General features: G+C 41.5%; 2 protein-coding genes across 2 annotated transcripts in view; both read left to right on the forward strand.

The window, feature by feature from the left end:
- Window positions 1–3,785, forward strand: part of thsd7ba (thrombospondin, type I, domain containing 7Ba) — a 125,052-nt gene extending 121,267 nt beyond the window's left edge. Inside the window, exons 23-27 of the mRNA XM_084545149.1 lie at window positions 721–816; window positions 1,889–1,971; window positions 2,584–2,779; window positions 3,125–3,212; window positions 3,527–3,785. Of these exons, the coding sequence (XP_084401275.1) occupies window positions 721–816; window positions 1,889–1,971; window positions 2,584–2,779; window positions 3,125–3,212; window positions 3,527–3,608 (545 nt within the window). The 3' untranslated portion in view covers window positions 3,609–3,785. The remainder of the gene's footprint in view (window positions 1–720; window positions 817–1,888; window positions 1,972–2,583; window positions 2,780–3,124; window positions 3,213–3,526) is intronic.
- A 7,972-nt stretch (window positions 3,786–11,757) lies between these two features.
- LOC311488187 (histamine N-methyltransferase-like) lies at window positions 11,758–21,583 on the forward strand. Its single transcript, XM_084544726.1, has 8 exons — window positions 11,758–11,823; window positions 11,972–12,043; window positions 13,519–13,665; window positions 15,284–15,336; window positions 16,216–16,323; window positions 18,470–18,600; window positions 18,773–18,866; window positions 20,831–21,583. Exons 1-8 carry the CDS (start codon window positions 11,774–11,776, stop codon window positions 21,199–21,201), a joined length of 1,026 nt encoding a protein of 341 aa, XP_084400852.1. The 5' UTR covers window positions 11,758–11,773; the 3' UTR covers window positions 21,202–21,583.
- Window positions 21,584–22,058: the final 475 nt, after the last annotated feature.

The following is a 22,058-nucleotide window of genomic DNA, read 5'->3' on the forward strand; positions in this document are numbered from 1 at the left end:
TGAAACTGCAAAGTTATGGAAACTGTAGAAGTTTAGCTCTTGAAAATTACAAATATGATGAAAAGGCTATCATTAAAGGGTCAGGACCGCAGAAAGGTCAGAGCTGTTATTATTTTGATAATGCATAGAGTCTGATGAATATGAATGATTACTAACTTGCACAAGAGAGGTATGTGTATTCATATTTATGAGCTAGTGAGCTTTTCCATGGTTTCATTAAATAATCTTGTATGTTTTTGATTGCTCTGCCTGCGTACCTTCACATACCTAATCAGCCTCCAACTGAATGCCTGCTTCCCCTCCTATTAATTATCATCTTTTTAAAACTTGCATGTAAAACACTAATTGTCAGGTTCAGGTACTTGGCTTGAATTTTGACATGACTCACCTTTGTAGTCATGTATGTAATTTTAGCTCAGTGGTGTTTCATTCATTTTGTAATTTCCTCTAAAGTTCAGCTCTGCACATGTGGCTAGAGTTCCTTTGTGTCTTTGAATGTTCCTCTCCTCTCATCAGTCTTCCCCCATAGCTCGCTGTAGGAAATATAAGAACATTGCTTGAAAAAGGTGTAATGCTTTCACTGCTTTCTCTCTCTCTTTTTTTTTTTTTTTTTTTTTTTATAAAATGAAGAAACAGCACCTGTAGAGGGGCTGAAAGTCCATAGGAGCCCAACACAAACTGCTAATGAGCATGCTTTCTGCCTCTCTGCCATTGCCACAGGAGGAAAATGCCACAGTTACCAGTGGAGGACAGGAGGATGGAGCAACAATGAGAGAGCAGTGTGGTGTCAGCGCTCAGATGGTGTCAATGTCACAGGTGAGGAGCTGCAGTGTCTTCTGGCCACCCTATAGCCGCACATTCTTTCTGTATATAAATATTAATCCGGCTTAAGCAGCCGAAGGTGTCCCAGTTCCAAAGTGAATCCGTTTTCACTTTTCAATTCATGCCTGGATCACATGGATAGGTGCCACAATATCAGATAATTTGATCGCTCAAAAAGAAATACGTGAGCGTTGCCATGACAGTTGGTGGATGTGCTTTCATTCATCTGAGAAAGCCGTCACATAGGTAATTTTGGCGGAGGTGATTGGAGCAGGTGGTTTTAGAAATAAATTTAGAACAGATTTTCTTGTTGGTTCAGGAGGTAATTTGAAGCGAGACATTTGGAAAGATCTCAGAAACGGATGTGATGTCTTTTGCTGTCATCCTTTGAGTTTATAGCAGTGTTATTGTGTATAGGGTTAGGGTTAATTTACCCACTCTCAAAAATTGAACTGTATCATTTCAAAACTGAGCACCGGAACCTGCAGTGTGAACATATGTACCATATACACATATATGCAGATGCACTCACAGACTAAGCCTAATTTTACTATAGTGTTCTAGTTGAGTTTAACACCTTATTTGATCTGCCTATTCTCAGTTCAGCCTCCATTGATTCCTCTTCTCTCTCCTAACATAAGTAATCAATATGCCTGACTCTGAGCTAGGAGGCTTTCAATCCATATAAATATAATCATGCATTTGTATTTGTGGGAAGCAAAGCTGGCGCAGAGAAACAGAACAAAGACAATAGCGCTGCGGGAATGAAAGCTGTGGGCTTGATGTGCCGTAAATAGTGGGAGAATGTGATCTTATCGCTGTAAGGAAGTGTTTCTGGCAAATATGAGCCCAGAAGGAATAACCTCTCTCTGCGGAGAGGGCCAATAACCCAAGGCATTACTCTTTGATATTTTGACACACAATTTTCCATGTTGGAATTAAAATGTTCACAAATTGATCAGGGACACCGATAGGTAACTGAGCCCATTAATCTGGTGTGACAGTACATTAATTTAGTGATCAGTGGGTAAAGGAACAGAAATAAGAGCGTGCTGTCTTTTTCCAGGGGGGTGTTTTCCGCAAAAAAGGCCTACTACGCTCAGACACTGCCATCCTCCGTGCACAAAACCCTTCTCGCACTGCACACCGGTAAGATCACCGTTCTTTGATCAGGCAGCTGTGATCTCTGTAATTCTCACTGTGTTTCTGCTGTTTTCTGCTGCGCCCACATTCGAGGCGGGGAGTTAAATGGATTTTGACAGATGACATTTTTAATTCCGCAGAGCAGGCCATTAAAGGATAATCAGATTAATACCAATGAATGTGAGCTTCATGTCAGCTCGGGACTACACCTATGAGGTGGGAGCCGGGGTGGGGGCTGGTTGCTGCACACAAGCTGCATGAAAATGACAAATAATGGCCTTATCTTGAAGTTTTACTGCCCCTTAGAGTATCCTCATGCAACTACACTTGCAAATGCAAAGCTGTGAAATTGTGTTTCCGGAGTGTCTGTTATTAGAATGGCTGCGGCCATCAGCCTAAATCTGTGAAGAGGTGTAATCTACCTCCCAAGGAGCAGAGTTTAATGTCAGAGTTAGAAAAAAATCAGCCTGTTTCAAGAGTAGAAAGTCTATTAATGAGTAAACCAACCAGCATTTCGTAGGAGCAGGAAAGTAGTAGCAATTGCACATGTCTTGTGTTGGCTCTAAATGATGCTCCTCTGACCTTGCTCCCCCCTCCCCCCCTCCCCGTCTCATGCAGAGTGGAGTCTGTGGGTGTGAGAAGGGTTACACTGAAGTGATGACCACGCACGGCTTCTTGGACTACTGCACCAGAACCCCTGGGGTAGACAGCAACAAGAAAGCTGACGTGAAAACCAACTCTGGAAGATTAAAACCTGGGCCGTCTCAGGCCAAAGACCTCTTCAGCGAGTGGACCTTGCGACCTGTTGGCCCAGGTACTGAAATGGAAATCATCCGTACATCTCGGCCAGCGTGCCTGGGATTCTTCCTGCCTTTGAACGGGCCTTTGTAGTTTTAGAATCACTGGGCTGGGGGTGGAATCCATTCTAGGTCAGTGTTTTTACAGGGCTCATCATTATATGCTGTTAAAAAAAAAAAAAAACCTCAGTGGACCATAAAACTGCCAAGAAATTCTAGTCACTTTTCTGCTGTGTGTTTGAAAAGAGAATAAAGCCACTTCCTTATTCTGAAATGTGAGGGAAAAAAAGATATCCAGAGAAGGAATGCAGACATATATATATATATAACTCTGTATTAAAGACTCCTTTCTGATTGCACAGATGGAAAAGTAAAGCTGTGGGTTTACGCCGTCACCGCCGTTGGATTCATCTTAATACTCTTCATTATTGCGCTATCATTCCTGGTCTGGTATGTACCACATTATCCTCTTTGGGATCCCTCAGTATGCACCGTTTCAAAAACAAAAGCTCTTTTGTAGGTTGTGCACATTATAGATGAGAACAGAATGAACACCGAGATGCTGAGCAAATTCTTTTCCTTGAATGGAAAGTCAAGTTTGAGTTATATTCCTCACAATATTTTGTGTGCCGTGCGCTGCTGTTATCAGATAATGGAATTCTTTGTAAAGACTTGAAATCTAGTTGAGCTGCCTCTGTGCTCCTAAGCCACATACACTCTTAGCTTTTCTTTCTTGTCTGTGTGTGCTTTTTTTGTCTTTTCAGTAAGCCACCCAAAACAACTAAGGCGTCTCCTCCGCCGCAGAAGCCCTTGACCTTGGCCTACGACGGTGACGTGGATATGTAACCAGGCTGCTGTACCTCACCAGGACAGGCTTGGTGTTGGACAGACTCCTGACTGCGTTCAGATCGTTAGCGAGCACATCCTTCACGTACCACTGACCAGTTTGAGCTGGGCGCGGGATATGGCAAAAACTGAAAGAACGGACAAATGCTGTGGCGATGCTCCCGTGTGATTTTGCTGCCGAAGGGTAATGTAGCCCGGTATTTTGGATACAGCCACCTCTACTCCTCGAACAAGAGGAACCTAAGCTGATCAAGGTGACAATGAGACTTCTAGTTTCTTAACTGCTTACAACATGAACACGCTGTTGGAGCACTGTCTGAAACCCAGGAGCCAATAAGACTACTAAACCACAAAGTTTCTTTTGTCAAGAATTTGAGGAACTGCCTGGATTTCGGTCTCGTAATTGTGTCTTGAAGGAGAAGGAGGAATATCCTGAGTCAGCAGTTGCTCATGATATCAAAAGGCCCAACAATGGAACATTTGACTTTGTCTCATCAGTGCTGTGTCTTTGTGAAACAGCCTTTTGACAAAAAAATAAACAGATAAAATGATATGGTCTATGCACTACGTTAGTGCTGATACAGTTTTCCTTTCAAATGACTTTTCTAGTGTTTTAATTGTAACGCAAGTTTTTGCTGTCGGGTTGTGTTTTTGTTGATGATGCCATATGTTGTGTATATGTGGAAACCAAAAGCTGGCTTGCCTTGAGTTTAACGATACGACGATGCAGTAATGTCTCCTCCCCGACGCTCATAAGACACTCATCCAATGAGGACAAAGTTAAGCCTCAGAATAAACAAATGGCAGATGACTTTGGTGACAAGTGCCGTCTAGAATTAAAAGAAAACAACATACGCAGACCTTTAATGCAAATTATGAAATACCAGCATGATGAAGACCATACCTCATCAATACTTTTTCCACTAAATGCAAAACAAACCAGGACTGATCACCAATATAGGAGGATAGAAGAATTATCCACTGGATCTCACACACAGTGTCTTTTATGGAGCAAGTATGCTTTATTTTGTCATAAGGATGTCACACTTCAGTCAGTTTCTTTGCGTTTCATACGTCTAAATATAAGGTCAGCGGAAATCTATTAATTAAATGGGCTTTTATCATTAAATTATCATTATTTTTTTGTGCCAGAACATTATAAACCTTTAGTCCTTTCATTTCATGGATCCTTTGGTGCATTATTTATAGCACCCAGTGGAGAATTAAGCTCCTAATATTTGGTGTTTTTTTTGCCGGACCAGAGTTGATGCTGTTTGTCATTCTGCCTCTACAAACTGAAGATTTGGTCCTGTGTTATCTGACCTCCTTCTGAATGTATAACTCTATAATCTTTACGGCTGAGCGAATACGGTTGTTAAATGTCACAATGACTGTATTTCGACAGCTGACTGTATGTAGGCATGCTTGATCCATTTTGGCAGAAAGTGCTCCAAGTGGCCTTGCAAAGATTCTCTTTTACAACATTTTAGAGTAGTATCTTTTATGCTGTGTTTCTAATATTTGGCCAAAAAAAGGGGACGTTTGGTAAATGCTAGATCAGTAAAACTCATTTATAAAAATGTATGACTAAGACGACTAATTCAGAGGTGATCACAATTCTGTGAGAGAACCGTGCCCCATAAACCTAAAAGTACGTCCACCCATTGTTTACAGTACCATGCTATTTGTGTTACTATTGTGTGTACATGGAGAGCTGGACAAAAATGCAAATAAATCGTGGAATCATGTGAAAATAAAGCCCCGTGTTCTTTCACTCTGTGTTGCACAGCGTCGGGGTTTATAATGTGAGAAATGTTTTCGAGAGAGATGCTTTAGTCCTGCTGTGAGCTGCATCTGCTCCTTGACTTTTGAGACCTGATAAATTGTAATTACTAATACAGCCTCGGAGGCAGAGCCCAGAATAGATAAGCAGCTGATAAGATTCATCTTGCCCTTCAGTCAGATTCCCAGTCTGATAGACCCAGGATGCTCGCAGGTTGCGAGGGAAACGGTGTTTAAATCTTTTGTCTCATCTAATTCATTTATTTAAGACTGTCACTTCTGTTTAAGAGAGGTTTGAATTCAAATGCTTGTGTCGTGGCCACCTGATCTGTGGCAAAGGCGTGGGCTGATCTTGTCATGTTCAATTCTTCTTGTTTTACCAGCTTTCAAGACATATTTGCAGATTTTAATGCTGCTGTGTGAACAGACTGACAAGCGCAGTGTCTCGTTTTAATTTATTTCATTTGTCCGTTATGAGAAAGCCGAGTCATCCTCAAATAAATTAGGTAGGCTTAGTTTGCCAAGCAGACACGGAGCATGATCTATATTTAGCTGGAGGAATGGGTAACCTTTTACATTATTGAATGTTTATTATCATGTATTATTATCTAAGTTTTCATCCCAGCAGAGTGGTGAAATTCTTACAGTTTCCCTCGGGATTCCCAGAGAATGGTTGACTGTATTTCTGGAGTTAAGACACTGTTGGACAGCGATTTCTGAAGGATAAGAGGAAAGCAGCAGGAAGACAGAAGATGAATATTCTCACTCAGACGTAACCAGCTGGACTCGCTCCTGGAAAATCAGATATCTGTTGCTGGAGCTCTTCAGACTTCTGGACCACCAGGATTTGCTTCGCCTTTAGGAGACACGAATCAAGGTTTAAATACATCAATGTTTAGTTGCATGGGACTCCCTTGCAGGCAGTATTAATCAATAAAACCGATGCATTTTTGATGAATGATGAAATGTCTTGAAGACCAACAAGGGCAGCTATCTTTTGGCTCCACTGACTTACTGTGTAGACACTGACTGACGTCGGAGATTTGGAGATGGAGGATCAGAACTGCCTGACTTGGCTGTTTACTCTCTAACTGAACCAGTGGTGGAAGAAGTATTCACATCCTTTGCTGAAGTAGAATTGGCAGCATAGAAATGTACAAGTGAAAACACTTTCTGAAAAAAAGTACATATTTATTCGCAAAACATTTTAAAGTATTAAAGTCAAAGTTTAGGATTCGATTATTATACTGAATGATCAGTTTATAAGCAGCATGTTACTATTTGAACTAGTTTATATGCACATAAACAGTATATATAGGGGGGCAGCAGATATATTTATGATTAATGGGAAAACGAATCCGTTTTCAGTTTAGGACTCTTTCCTTTCAAATGACTTTTCTAGTGTTTTAATTGTAGCACAAGTTTTTGCTGTGAGGTTGTGTTTTTGTTGATGATGCCATATGTTGTGTATATGTGGAAACAAAATGCGGGCACGCCTTGAGTTTAACAACACCACGATGCAGTAACATGTAATTTAAATGATCAAATACCACCATGATCAAGACCATACCTCCTAGGCACTGTTCCACTTAGCCTATGAATTTATTCAACGTAATTAACTGAGAAAACATTCCTACAAACATTCGTGGTGGATGTCATTTACTTTAATTATTATTACTTAAGTGCGACGTAGTTGTTTTGTGTTTTATGTCCCTGCAACAGTATGATGAACTGCCATAAAATAAGTTTGGCAAAAGATTTGATTTTGTCCAACACTTTGTTTTAGGACTAAATATCTAGTAAAGTACAGACATCCTGATCAGCCACAGCTGCACTTTGTGCCAGGTTTGGCTTTCACAATGAGTCAGACTCAACAGAATGGTTCTGAACAATTATTCTGCAAAGTTGTGAGGTTGTGCAGGTGATTCGGTGACTGTGTAGACTGAGGAGGGAGGTTGAAGAGTGGAGCTGGCTCGGTGGTGAGCTGCCAGCCAGGTGGCTATCTGGACACTGGTCAGCACATTAAGGACAAGCTTGGCACGCGAGGAAAAGTGCTCAAATACAGGCTGACTATTAGAATGGGAACGAGTGCGAGATCTGTTTTTCGCTCGTTAGTCGTTATGTAATTATCTAGCCAAGATTACTATCTGAATTCCGGGGAAAGGTAATGCGAGAGAGGATGAGCTGACAAACCATAGGTGTGTTAGCCACGGGTTGAGCAGGAGCAGATGAGACAGCCACACCCACAAACACTGGAGACACACACAAAGAGAGAGAGGGGGGAGGAGAGAGGTGGAGGACGCCTGGCAAGACTGTGTGTTTAGAGCCACCTATCATGATAGCAAGCCAACTGTGACAATGTGGCTCTTGGACTGTGACAGACCTTGTTTAGCGATTACACCTCATCATTTATTTAACACGTGACTGAAAATGTATGTACAAGAGGATGAAGTAAACATGGGGTGTGGATATCAGCAATGTAGAGAATGCATGCAGGGCAAGAGCAGCGTGCAAATGTTCTGACATGCATGAAATAAGTGAACTTGAACTGAGGGGAAACTAGAGCCGCCACATCACCGCCAGGGCGCCTGTAGGAAGAGAGAGAGAGAGAGAGAAAGAGCAACAAAGTTTAGATTTATAATCTAGTAATGCCGAGCCCTGGCGTCACCGGAAGGCACTGTTTACCAAACCATTCCACTATTAACTACTGCTTAGCGCACAGATACGACCAGCTGCAGGGACTGGCGTGTAAGTGGTGTGCAACATTATATTTGCTGAACATCAACATGTGAAGATGTTAGAATGCTGACAATCGCATTAAGATCAAAGCACCGCTGTGCCTTGACTATGTCAGAGCTGTGTGGTCTCAAATACCACCATGAATTACTGCATGTGATCAAACAAACTGAAGAAGTCACGCTGTCGATATGCACAACAGTGTTTGTAGGTCTGACTTACAGTATGCTACCTTCACGGGGAGAATAGACTCAGTTAATTGAGGATGGCTGGAGTAATTGGGGACTGTGACCCCAATGGGAGGGGGGGGGGGGGGTGACTGTGGGTCAGTGGTTAAGGTCAGGGTCTGGGTTATAGCTAGGAAAGGAGTTGCCAGGGTTAGGGTTACGGTACATCTCCAGGAACTGAATGTAACCCTATGGAAATGAGTAAGTACTGCTAGAGAGAGAGAGAGAGGGAGAGAGAAAGAGAGAGGCTTTGATATACTAATGAATACCTGGTACCGAGTTAGTCAGACTCAGTATCTATTTCATTAATTGCAAGAGGGAGTTCATTCCAATTATGTAAATCTTGACAGAAAGCACTTTTCCACCCACTGACTTCTTGTCTTCTTGGAGCTTCTTACAATTCTCCTGATTATATGAAGAACAGCACCCAGAGATCTGAGTGTGCAAAGGTAGAACGTGGAGAACAATGAGGTCGGAAATATAAGATGGTGCAAGGCCATGTAATTAATAAAAGGACTTTGAAGTTTGGCGCAGCTTTTACATGGACCCAGTGAAGGGAAGACAAAATGTTGTAATAGGCTTAACTTTCTTAGTTTGACTTTTAGCAGTGGCATTTTCTTCAAGTGGAAAGTTAAATGTTCAAAAATGGCCAGAAAATAGGTTGATGCTATGAAAATGTATTATTATTATTATTATGAAGGTGGAAAAATGATAATGTATTGTCAACTTGTGAACAGCGTTTAGAGGCGTCAAGTAAACCTGTGAATCTGTGAGATCTATAGGGCCAGTTGCAGACTGGCTCACACACCAGTCAAATTAAGTATTATAACAGCTGTGGTTTGTGCAACATCTGGCCTCTATACATATATCAAGTAGATTCAAATGACTAACTTGTAACAGTTTTTTAATGCTTTTTATATCTGTTGTGTATTTTAAACCCCGTCTTACTTTGCATGGTGTCCTTGGGTGTTTTGGAAGGCACCTATAAATAAAATGTATTATTAGTTACAGTAGTAGTAGTAGTAAGATTGCAATCACAGATCATTTCATACTTCACAAGAAGGTTGCTGTCATGTCATCCACATTTAAAAAAACAAACAAACAAAGCAATGCATGCAAGACCGAAAAGACTTGTATTCCTGGACCGGTGACAGTCAGTAAACTGAAGCACAGACGATCCAAACTAAAGCCATGAGGTCAGTCTTATAGGGATTACAGCAGATATGACATGATATGACTCATAGAAAGGGGCCAGCTGAGCTTGTTCAGGCATCTGGTGAGGATGGCTCTTGGGCATCTTACCTTGGAGTTCTGCCAGCTGGATGGAGAACCAAAATTTGCTGAGGGGATAACATATCTCATCTGGCCTCAGGATCCCTCACAAGGAAGTAGAATGTGCTGCAAGGAAGTGGGGCGTCCAGAAAACCACGTTAAGCCTGTTGTCACCTCAGACTGAGTTCGGTTAAGCAGATCAGAATTGATGGAAGGTGAGTTAATTTAGGCCTATGAAACCCATGTCCCTATCTTTCTAGACAGGGTGTTGATTATCCTCTGTCTTGGACGTCACTCTTTCTCTCTCTCACTGATTAAACAGACAGAGAGTCTTCCATGCTCTTTACTTTAATATTTAAATCTTTATGTGCAGATAAAATGATCTCTCCAGCTGGAATAGTCAAGAACAACTTCATAATGTAGTTGTCAGTTGTTGTGGTAGTTTTTTTTTTTTTTATCAGAGGGGAAACACAGGATCCTGTGGCCCTTGGAGGACTGGACTGGCTTTTGGCTGGTCCCTCACTTTGAAAATGTTTTGCTGCATGTACCTTTTTACACTCTCTTTAGGGTGTTCAGTGTTAGAGTGACTAAATCAAGTCTGAAGCCAACACAACCCGAACTGATCTTGTTTTGTTTTTTTGTCCGTACACTTCATTCATATAGACCGCTATAGGCGACTAACACTCTCCTCAGGATTCCCTCTCTGGATTCGAAACTTATGTGATGGCCCCAGGGCCTTTGCTGGTTTGGTGTTGGTGTTTGTGACTCTTTTTTGTCTTTCAGGGTGCTGGTAGCTGGTTGGCCGTTATGGGATTGGAGGCAGCTGGCCACTGTTTCCAGACCCATAAAACCCCGCCCTCCTGTGAACTCATTCTCTCTCACTCTGTCCCAGGCACCATGCTGTGTTGATTTGAGTTTTTCTAATTTCTTGTATGGTTTAGTTTGCATTTTCCGAGGTTGATCTAGGTTGGTAGTTTCCTTTTGTTGAATGACATGGTTAATGTATCCTTTTGGAATTCATCTTTGTTAAAATAAATATGTTCTTTTGATGTAAGTCCCCGTGTGTTTCCCTTATTTGCTATGGTCTCAGAGCTGGACCATAACACTTATCAGATAGGGTCTGTGGCCTAATTGCAATCTAATTTGGGTTCTTGGCCTAATTCCTGTCTGGCCGACATTGTAAGCAGCATATCTGGGAGCCAGAGACGAGCAGAAAGACATGACTTTTACTTAATTCTCTGAAGGATATAGCCTGGTATTCATCCCAAACTGAAGAAAAATAGTCCTTTAGAGTAAAGTATCCTGCATTACACCTCACGGCTGTGCTGACCTTATCAAAGCAGACTACATTCAAAAAAAAATAACTCTCTAGTCACTGGACTCCATAGAGTAAGGAAATCAAATTGAAATACTGTACTGTAGTAATACTGTCTGCTTTTAGCCTTCTCAGATTTTTAATGTCGCAAACCTCCAGGCTCAGACTACACTGTTACCAACAGTCTGATAAATGCAACATGCAACATTATATATAAATATAACTATATATATTTACCATATATAAGTGAGGACGTGAGAAAACACAGGGCAGGAACTCCTTATTATTCACTGACTGCAAAGTTAATTTACATACAGTCGTTAGACCTTCATTAATGCTTTTCATCATCCTCCAAAAAAAATAAATAAATGTAGTCTTCAGGCATAGAAATACACTGTTCAACCACAGCATTAAAACCACTGACAGGAGAAGTTAATAGCATTGATGATATGGTGACAATACAATATTCTGCTGGGAAACTTTTGGACCTGGCATTTAAGTGGATGTTACTTAGACATGTAGCACCCACCTAGACCAGACCAGACACCCCCACCCCATAGCAATGACACTCCTTGATGGCAGCAGCCGTCCCCAGCAGGATGCAGCCTGACACAGACACACACACAAAAACAGTTTAGGAACAACTCAAAAAACATGAAGAACAGCACAAGGTGTTGACCTGGCCTCCAAATTCACTAGATCTCAAACTGATCAAGTATCTGTGGGATGATCCACAGAGGACCCTCCCCTCAAAGGACCCAAAGGCCCCCGCTAACAACATCCTGTTTCCAGACACCACAGGGCACCCTCAGAAGGCCCATGTCCATTCTCTGATGAGTCACAACTGTTTTGGAGGCACAAGGGAGACCTACACAGTATTAAGGTGGTTTTAATGTTGTGGTTGATTGGTGCATGTGAAAACGCTGTATTTCAGTAACTAAGTGTAGCCCACGTGTTTTAAAATTTCGCAACCCTTTACGAATAGATGTTTCTCAATGAGAGATTTTCTTCTCTTCCACCCCCCCGTAAAGGGAAGCGGTGACATGCAGTGGGAGGGCTTATTCCAGCCGGCGGACCTTTCCGGATGCAATTCTGCACGACATGTAAGTCAGACCTGTCGCATTTTGTTCTTAAACCGACAATAGAAATACGCGGTCAAGAAGCCTCGGTGACTTTCACTGTGTGAGCAGCAACCTGTTTGAGAGGCTGGCTGCGTGTTTGTGTTTCCGCCGCTGTTGGAGGCATTTCTGTGAATGCACAGGCAGCTCTGTCACGACGCTGCTGCACTCCTGGCGCCGAGAATAATAGCGATGCGCCCGAGTAGTGTTCGTGTTGTGTTGGGTCTGCACCTGCACACACTGAATGCTGCGCACTAGAAACATAAAACCATTCTGCAAACTTAGTCTTCTGTTCTGACAAAGTTCAAATGCGTAAATACTTCATGTGTTCCTGACATTCTGTGTAAAATACGAAGCGAGAAGTGATAATAGCGACTACCCCTGTTTGAGTTATACATTCTTTGTCCACATTATTAGGTACACCTGTTCTTGTTAAGGCTATCAGCCAATCACGTGGCAGCAACTCAGTGTTTTTCAGCAAGCAGACATGGACAGGAGTTTCTGATAAAGTTCAAAATAAGCATCAGAATGTGGAAGGAAGGTGATTTACTATTACTACTATTTCTAGGGTTTACAGAGGATGGTCTAAAAAATAGAACATATCCAGTGAGCAGTAGTTTTCTGGGAGAAAAGACCTTGTCAATGCCAGAGGTCAGAGGAGAGGGGCCAGTCTGGTTCCCGCTGATAGTCAACACTAATTTCAATAATCACCACTTGTTACAACCTGAGGTATGCAGAAGATCATCTCTGAATGCACAGCTCATCAGACCTTGAAGAAGACTGGCCACAGCAGCAGATGACCACTTCAAGCGCTACTCCTGTCAGCTAAGAACAGGAAACTAAGACTACAGTTCGCTGGGACTCCCCCAATTGGAAAAAAGATTGGAAAAATGTTGCCTTTTCAGATGGCTGGGTCAGAATATGGCATTGACAATATGACACTGACAGCAAGCGTTGATCTATCCTGCCTTGTATCAGAGGTTTCGACTGTTGATTTGTTGTGGAATAAGTTGGGGCATATTGAGCATTGTTAAAATGCCACAGCCTACCTGAGGATTGTTGCTGATCATGTCCATCCCTTTGTGACCACAGTGTAACCATCTACTCGTCACTACTACCAGCAGAATAACGTGCCAAGTCATAAAACTAAAATCATCTCAAACTGATAGTCTGAACTTGACAGGCCTCCTTTGGGATATGGTGGAGATTTGCATCATAGATGTGCAGCTGACAAATCTGCAGCAACTGTCATGTCAGCACCTTGTTGAATCCATGCCATGAAGATTTAAGGCAGCTCTGAAGACAGACAAAAAGGGTGACCATCCCATTACTAACAAGGTGTACCTAATAAGGTGGCCAGTGAGTGTAGGTCATGACTGGAAATTATTCACATGTCACAAAAGTGTACGTGTTTATATACTGTATATATATATATATATATTTTATTTTTTTTTTGCCAGATTTTGCGCCATGGCATCTCAACTTAAGAGTCTGGTGTGTGATGATAGCAGGTACCAGAAATCTTTCCGGCTGTTTTTGGAGCGCTCCTCCGAACACCAGTGTATGCGGGACTTCATCCACAACATGCTGCCAGACATACTGGCCAGGTAATGTTCCACACCCAGCTTTAAGATTGGCCACACTATTGACAAGAGGACACTTAAGAGTACAGCTGATATATGCAGTATATCAGAAGAGAATAGAATAGTTAGCCTTGTAATTGAAGTTACACTCAGCAAATTGGCTGACCAATACAGCTACTGCAGAAAAAAACACAATTAAGAGGCTAATGTGAAATGGACTGTGAACAGGGCAGATGTTTTTTCTTTTCTTCATTTTGAATGCTAGTATATATCTTACTGCATGTTATGACATGACACTATAATAAACTGGAGTACCACAATCCAGGTGATGGTCTTAAACTTTAACCATTTGACAGAGGAATCAAAAAAAAAAAACTGAGTTCACATTAATTTAAGAAGTTGATAAAAAGAAAACATAAATGAATCACACATTTATTCCTAGAATGTGATTAACACAATAAACAGTGTTAGAGTACCTAAGGGAGAAACAGCTGATTAACACTACAAAGCATCCTTCCTCTTTTACACTATCTGTTATTTGACAACAGAACTTTGTGAAACTTGTAGAGACACAGTGACAGGGGTAAAAGTAAGTTTCCACCTCATTAGCATGGCGATCATCTATCAAAAACATGGAAACATCAAAGAGATTCAAATAAAAAAACTTGTTTTCTTAGAATTAGAGTGAGAGTATATACTGATGAAAACACAAATTAAAATGATGTGTCTGATAATATGCAGACTGCCCTCGTGGTGCTTAAACAGCTCTGACCCGTTGGGGCGTTGACCGTTTGGGTGACCTGTGGTGTGTGGGCCCAGGGTGCTGGCTACAAATCTCTTGGGTACTGTGAGTTGTTGGATGGGCTTGGGCTTTTTGGTGTGGTGTGGTGGGGGGTTGATGCTGGTATAACCCAACAGTCACCTCTGGGGTTGAAAAATTAAACCAATATTGAAGTGGCAAAGTGGCCATTTGAGCCTGTCTCCAAAAATGAGTAAATCCCCATAGTGAGATATGTTGTATTTCTCCATTCATTAGAGGAGAGAGATTTTTTTCACCCAATGAAGCACACTCCACCAACACACACACTGCCATACTTATAATTGCTAAAAACAGTCGGCCTGCATTGTAAACGTTTCACCCACAGAACCCAATAAGTGACTGCACAAATGTACATAGATTAACCAGTACGTGCATGATTGTGAATGACAATGAGTGAGAGTTTCTGGAAGTCCCTTCTCTTCCTGCATTATTTTCAACATTGATATAAGCTGCGGGAGGCGATTGACATGCTGCAGGCAGCCAAACCAAACTCTGTGCTCCCTGCGCCTACGAAGCAGATCAGAGAGGAATGTGGGGAAAATGTGACTCAGGAGTAAATTAAAAGGTGTAACGGTGTTATTAAAAATCAGACGGTGTGTGACAGAACATGTCACAGCAACCGCCAACGCCGCTGTGTTCGTAGATGCTTCAGTCGATAGATCAGAACATCTCACCTACCCGAGTGTCAGGCAGAACTGACAGTTACAAGCCCAAAAATGTGACCCACATTTGGCAGGTTGCAGGATGTGAATTTCAAGGCTTTGCTGTTCTGAAGGGTGTTTTTTTTTTTTTTTTTTTCTCTCTCTCCTGCTCTCCCCTCAGCATTGGAGACGGAAAGCCCCATCTCAATGTCATTGGAGTTGGAAGCGGAGCTGGTAAGAACTCTAAAACAGTATCACTGCTCAACTTACCCTGTGTTCAGTGTGACCCAGTAAGTACCTCAATGACCTCTGCAGCAGACAGCTGAGGTGAGGAGGCGTTGTTGAACCTGGCTGCTATTACGGCTGCTATTGCAGGACTCTTGTTTATGGCTGCAAAAAAGAAAACCTTTACCCTCATTATCAGCATCAAGGGTCCGAAGACATCTTTCTGGCTGTCAAGTTAATCTTTAACCCCAGTCAGTAAAAATGGCCTAACCATTCTACAGCTTTACTGCACATTGTTTCCAGCACTCATGATACAGTAAAGTACTTTTTTGTTCCCTTGAGCAAATCCCTCTACATGTCCCCTGAGTGCTGTTACTCATAAGTTATGTCGAAGCCAATCTGTTTAATTTACCTGAGCTGTCATGTCGGTATCACAATGGAGCAACATTAAAGATTCTCTAATGGACTGTAAAATCCATTACAATGGCTACAAACTCCCCTGCAAGGTATTATTCAGTCTAGTCAAAGATACTCAGCACGTCCACATCAGCTCGTTTGCTTGAATTTACTCCTTTGCACATGGCAACTTGTCACCTTCAATAAAAACTAGAACAAAACCAGCTGCCGGTGGATAGATGATACTGAAAGGAATATTTTAGTGATAAATGTCTTCTCTGCTCTGGATGACTTTTTCTGAAATTATCGCACCATAAAAGGTATGATTTTCATCAAATCTCCCCAGTGCTATTAGCTATATCCTGCTTAAATCTGCGGCGCTATTTTGACAGCCGCCTCACAATATGTTCAAATTTCTCTTTTCAAAAATAATTAAGCAGTTGCAAGAAGCAGCGGGGGTTGCAAAATAAAAACCTGTGTTGGTGCCTGTAGGTGAGATTGACCTAGAGATGCTCTCTGAGCTCCGTCAGAAGCACCCAGGGGTGACGGTGGATAACGAGGTGGTGGAGCCTAGCAGCCAGCAGCTATACAACTACAAAGGTACAGTCCTCATATGCACACACTTCTCTCACATACCGCAAAATGCATCTCCATACTCTCATGCGCTTGAAAATATGTTACAAGATTTAGTTCAACAGAAAAAAATGTATATTCTTAATTTTTAATGTGGACAACACATTTGAAAGCAGCCCTTGGCTTGCCCCCTAATGAATTAGTAATAGAGTGATTCGTGTATTAGTGGGGGAATGGTCTTTTAAACACTAGTCCCACTGTAGATTCCAGCCCTGTGATGTCAGCAAGAATCCAAGCCTCTGAAGTTACATTACATTAAAAGTCTGCTGCTCTCTAGCCAGTAGTTTCACATACATCTAGTACTGCTACCACCAATTATTGCCACAGGTGCACCATATATTCAAAAGCTCTCCTTATATAAAACTGAAGTGGCCATCCACTGGTTCTACATTTTTGACTCTCACAGCTTCTACATTGCAGGAGGATGAAATCTGTTGCAGTTTTAAGACTTGCTCATACGTGCCGCCTCTGATTCAGCAGTTCACAGAAAGGCAGTGGGTGTGTAAAATTTGCCTGAGATTAAGCAAACAAAAGGAACTGGAATTGTCAGAACTGATTGCTATGGGGGAATTTAAAGCCACAGTGCACAGCTTTTGTCTCCCACTTCTGGCTGTGAGAACAATTGCACGAACTCTGATGACGTGTGCCTATGACATATGGTTGCAGTGAACAGTCCTTCATTGCCTTCTCTTCTCTCCACACTCACTGACAAGTAAAACTTGTGTTTATCCTCACTGTCAATCACTTCCTTGTTTAGACCGTTGTCCTCTTGAGTGCATTTTGTTTTTTTTACTTGAAGCATCAGAAACTTTTCTTAGACACTTCCAAGGCTCTACTTAATTCTTCGTAGCCGCTAGAGACCGTGAACATTTAATACATTTGTTACTCTTGTTTTTCCATGCTTGTAGAGCGCTTCATCTCTGTCACTGATCAGCTTAATCAGCATTGTGTGAACTCATCTGGCAAATGCTTGGATGGAACAGATGTTCATTTGCCTTACAGTTCAAAATCAATTTTAAAGGAATGAGAAGAAAGCACTCTTTGTCAGTGTGATTGCTCCTTATTCTTTTTCCTGAAATCATTTCTGGTGTGTTCCTTGATCATTTTCAAAGATCAACTGTATATTGTGTTCACCTGTTTGCAGTTTGTGACAGATTAATCGTTTGTGTTTGCTGTTGTAACGGTGTTTGCTGCTCTCTTTGCCCGGTCACTTTTAAAAAGGAGATTTTAATCTCAGTAATGCATTTACCTGAAATATTAATGGATATAATAATATTTAGCAATGCCTCAATATTGTAAACCAGTATAGTCGGTTTATGCGAAATATCCCATGATGTAAGTAATATACTGTTTATATGTTAACAGTGAACATATATAATATTAATTTTAAACGGATTCCATTCGGTGAAACTCAGATGGATGTTATCAGATGTATGGTATATTACAAAATCTCTGTCTAGTCCTGTGAACGTTGTGACTCTGCTGTCATTTTGCCAGGAGAAAGAGGTATTTCAGTTTATGGAACTATTCTGGCGAAATATACAAACAAATTAGAATGATGAATTTTCAGTTTTCACATAAATATACTGACAGACTGGATGAGGATCTGCTGTGTGCTGTCGTGAAACACAAAGTTCAGCGCTTCTTATTTGCCGTTGCAGCACTAGCACAAAACACCAAGCAGACAGGGGTTGAGGATTGCGAATCTAAGTGACTTCCATTTAAGTTTAGTCACTGTTATTTTGGAACCCAGTGATGGAGACTGCAAATAATAGTGATTTACAATCATTCACATATACCGCCATGTGCTCGTTTCAAGTGGGTTCCTTTGTTTCAATGAGGTGTGATACTACACAAGTGAGCTGTGTTTGTTTTGTTAGCAGAGGTGCATATTATCCAAATTCTTTCCAACAGTGTGAGAAGTGTCAGCTAGAAGTAATTGGGCCTGAAATAAAACTAGTTAGTATAAGCAGTGGAATCTCAGCTAACGTGAACTGATGCCATTCGCACATTTCAGCCTGGATTTCCAGTACAGATTCTGAATTTGGCATTGTAAAACTTCGGTATAAATCCAGTGATGTCTGGATCATGCCTTAAAACTGTCTGTTTGCAGTTTTGGTGTCGCAGAAACCAGATTTAGATTACGTCAAATTTACCTGGAACAGGATGACTGCCTCTGAGTTCGAGGAGCACTGGAGATCGAAAGAGTTGACGAAGAAGGCAGACTTCATTCACATGATACAGGTTGGTGTTTATGACGTTCTTCTAGACTGTATTTTTTGACACATCTAGGTCATATTCATTTGGTGGCGCTCTGCACCAATTAATCCCATTAGAACATCTGTCTAGCATAGCATTATAATTAGACGCTCAATGAATGCAGTTACCAGCTCATTATCTGTGGTGAAATCGACAGATGCTGTATTACGTGAAGGATCCCGGAGCTACCATCAACTTCTTTCAGAGTCTCCTTGATAAGAATGGGAAGCTTCTTATCATTCTAGTGTCTGGTAAGTGAATGGATCTCATTTTAAATCTAGATGTCTTATCGTTTTCTCCTCTGTCGTGTGTATGGGTTGGAAAGATATAACTTACAGTAGAAGGGAAACCCCTTTCAGGCATTCAAGCATTGTACACATTTATCATGCTTATGCTTTTTTCTGTTTTCTCTTGGCATGACATCTATTACAATGAAGAATTATGAGACAACATATTTAATGCAAGCCCCCTCTCAAGTTTTTGATGAGAGCCACCTCCTCTTTGTCTCTGTCTCATGCTGTTTCTCACCTCAAAAAAAAAAAAAAAGTTTTAAAGACACTCCTTTAAGAATAAAAGACATCTAGTTAGTATTAGTTTTTCCCATGTCAGCACTAACATGGGCCCATAAACATAACGGAAGATAAAAGACACACTGCTGACTTTAGTTGACAAAAGATAGGCAAATCCTCTGTGACTTCACCCACAGGATTCTTGAAGAGTGGTTTTGAAGTTCAGTGTGTTCGCTCTGGCTGTCATCTTCGTGGCAGTGCTTGACTCTGACTAATCCCTGGTTAATTAAAACACGGGGCAAAGAGTTGGGAGCGTGAGTGGAGCCGAGGCGGCCGGGTGATGCCTATCTAGCGACCAAACTCAAAGCAGCTATGTAATTATGCATAACTTGAAGACATGATATACAGCAACGTACAGTTGTCATTAATGTAAAATTAGCTGTAGATGTCAAAACTGTTTTTATAGCAGGCTGGAAACATGTTTATTTCTGCCGTAAAGTTATGCTTTTTAACATGGAGGTCTGTGGGGATTGACTCGTTTTTGACCTCTAGTGGCCCTTTGAGGAATTGCAGTTTTTACAAAAACTTCAGTTTTCAGTCACTTGGTTTTTCATCACTCACTTTCTCTTAAAATCTGAATCTATTACAAATTTAAGTGTCAAACAAAATACAGCTTGTTGAAATTGAGGGTGGGCGGCACAGTGGCGAGGTGTTTAGCACTGATGCCTCACAGCGAGAATGTCCCGGGTTTTGAATCCACATCCTTTCTGTGTGGAGTTTGCATGTTCTCCCTGTGTCTGCGTGGGTTCTCTCCGGGTACTCCAGCTTCCTCCCACCGTCCAAAGAAATGCTTGTTAGGTTAACTGGTGATTGTAAATTGGCCGTAGGTGTTAATGTGAGTGTGAGTGGTTGTCTGTCTCTCTGTGTTAGCCCTGTGATGGACTGGCGTCCTGTCCAGGGTGTACCCTGCCTCTCGCCCGATGACAGCTGGGATAGGCTCCAGCAGACCCCGCGACGCTTAACAGGAACAAGCGGTTACAGAAGATGAATGAATGAATGAATGAAATTGAGGGTCTGTAAAATAAATAAATAGATAAATCGGTCTACTTCCGCTAGTGCCACTGAATGTATTCCAGGGTGATAGTCTGAGGTTTTATTTGTTGCTTGAGTCTTTCCTCAGAGTATATCAAAGACTCATACACTGACCAGGCATAACATTATGACCACCTTCCTAATATTGTGTAGGTCTCCCTTGTGCGTGTTTTTGTGTGTGTGTCTGTGTCAGGCTGCATCCTGCTGGGGATGGCTGCTGCCATCAAGGAGTGTCATTGCTATGGGGTGGGGGTGTCTGGTCTGGTCTAGGTGGGTGGTACATGTCTAAGTAACATCCACATGAATGGATCAATGGTCATAATGTTATGCCTGATCGATGTAGCTACTATACAGTTGCATGGTGCGTACAAGAGTGTCCAAGGTGAGATTTGCTGTGCACGCTCATGCATGTGAGGATGAATCATATTGAGCTTCCACCAGCAGCAAGTCTAACATTTTGACTTATTCAGTAATATATGGCAACATCCAGAGGGTGTTGTGTTGCAGACGGTGGACATGCTAACACAGTAAACTGGTGAACATACTGTATCTGCTACATGTAAACAGCTTGTTAGCATGCTGATGCTCGCCTTGTCTTGTGACATCTATTACAGGGGAGAGTGGCTGGGGGAAACTGTGGCGGACCTACAGGAAAGAACTGTGTAACACAGAAATAAGTCAGTGTGTGACCACTGGAGACATCAAAAGCTTCCTGGACTCCAAGGGAGTGAAGTACCAGAACTACGAGCTGCCATCTCAAATGGATATCACCGAGTGTTTCACTCAGGGGGATGAGAAGGGAGAACTGCTTCTTGATTTTCTCACCGAGGTGCTGGACTTCAGTAAGACAGCCTCACCTGAGTTGAAAGCTGGTGTACTGAAGTTGCTTCGGCATCCAGACTGTAGCGTGGAGTCCGGTGGCAAAGTTATGTTTAACAACAACCTTGGAGTGATAGTCCTAGATCAGCTCACAGAAAATCAGTAGAATGAATGCTAAATAAGCACTAGATTGATGACATGAATTAATTATAAACAGGGGAAACCTCTTGTTTGACATGATCACCTCTGCACAGCCTGACTCTTTCGATCACCTATTTGCTTTTTTAACATCTGTCATGTGTTAATTGTCATTGATTGATGTAGAGTATTTTTTAAGTAATTTTATATAATGTTTTATGAAAACTGCACAAGACATTTTTTTTAAATGTTAAAATATTCCGACATATGTAAAGATCAGACTAACAATCAGCTTTAGATTTTACCATTATATACATTTTGATGGGCTACAGTTGACAGGCTACACTGCCAGCCTCATTACAGCGCTACTTTCTTTGAGTAATATGTGCTTGGAAATCTAACAATAAACTGAAAATTGAACAAGTAAATTTGCATTGAGCTCTTCATTTTAGCTAAAAGTGTTTGTTTATGTAAACGAATAGCTCCATGTAATATTACTATCAACAAGAGAACCTGAAATGGCATTACTGGCCACTTTTGTTTTGCATATAGTTGTTGTTTAATTCCCTGCGATAGACTGGCGACCTGTCCAGGGTGTACCCCACCTCTCTCTCACCTCCTCCCCACGACCCTCCACAGGACAAGCAGTTACAGAAGATGAATGAATGAATGTTGTTTAAGTTATTCGTAAAATTGTCTGGAAGTCGGTGTCACTGAACACATACTGATGTAGTTTTTATTTGACTTCGGAATCCCAACGTTCTCACTGATTTCTAATATTAAACAAATAGCATCATCATCAACAACACTATCAACATCAATGCGCCTTGTTTTTTAATGCAATCTGTACAGTTCCTTTTCTTTTTGAAGTAAATCGAGACTTCT

This window comes from Chelon labrosus, assembly GCF_963514085.1.
Source record: "Chelon labrosus genome assembly, chromosome: 5".
NCBI lineage: Eukaryota > Metazoa > Chordata > Actinopteri > Mugiliformes > Mugilidae > Chelon > Chelon labrosus.

What these genes read in the sequence shown, in the direction of transcription:
- LOC311488187 (XM_084544726.1), top strand. Translation starts at nt 11,774, where the DNA reads ATGAGTCACAACTGTTTTGGAGGCACAAGGGAGACCTACACAGTATTA. An exon ending in CTGCCAGACATACTGGCCAG is followed by an intron (nt 13,666 to 15,283) that starts GTAATGTTCCAC and finishes CTCTCCCCTCAG; the next exon opens with CATTGGAGACGGAAAGCCCC. An exon ending in TGGAGTTGGAAGCGGAGCTG is followed by an intron (nt 15,337 to 16,215) that starts GTAAGAACTCTA and finishes TGGTGCCTGTAG; the next exon opens with GTGAGATTGACCTAGAGATG.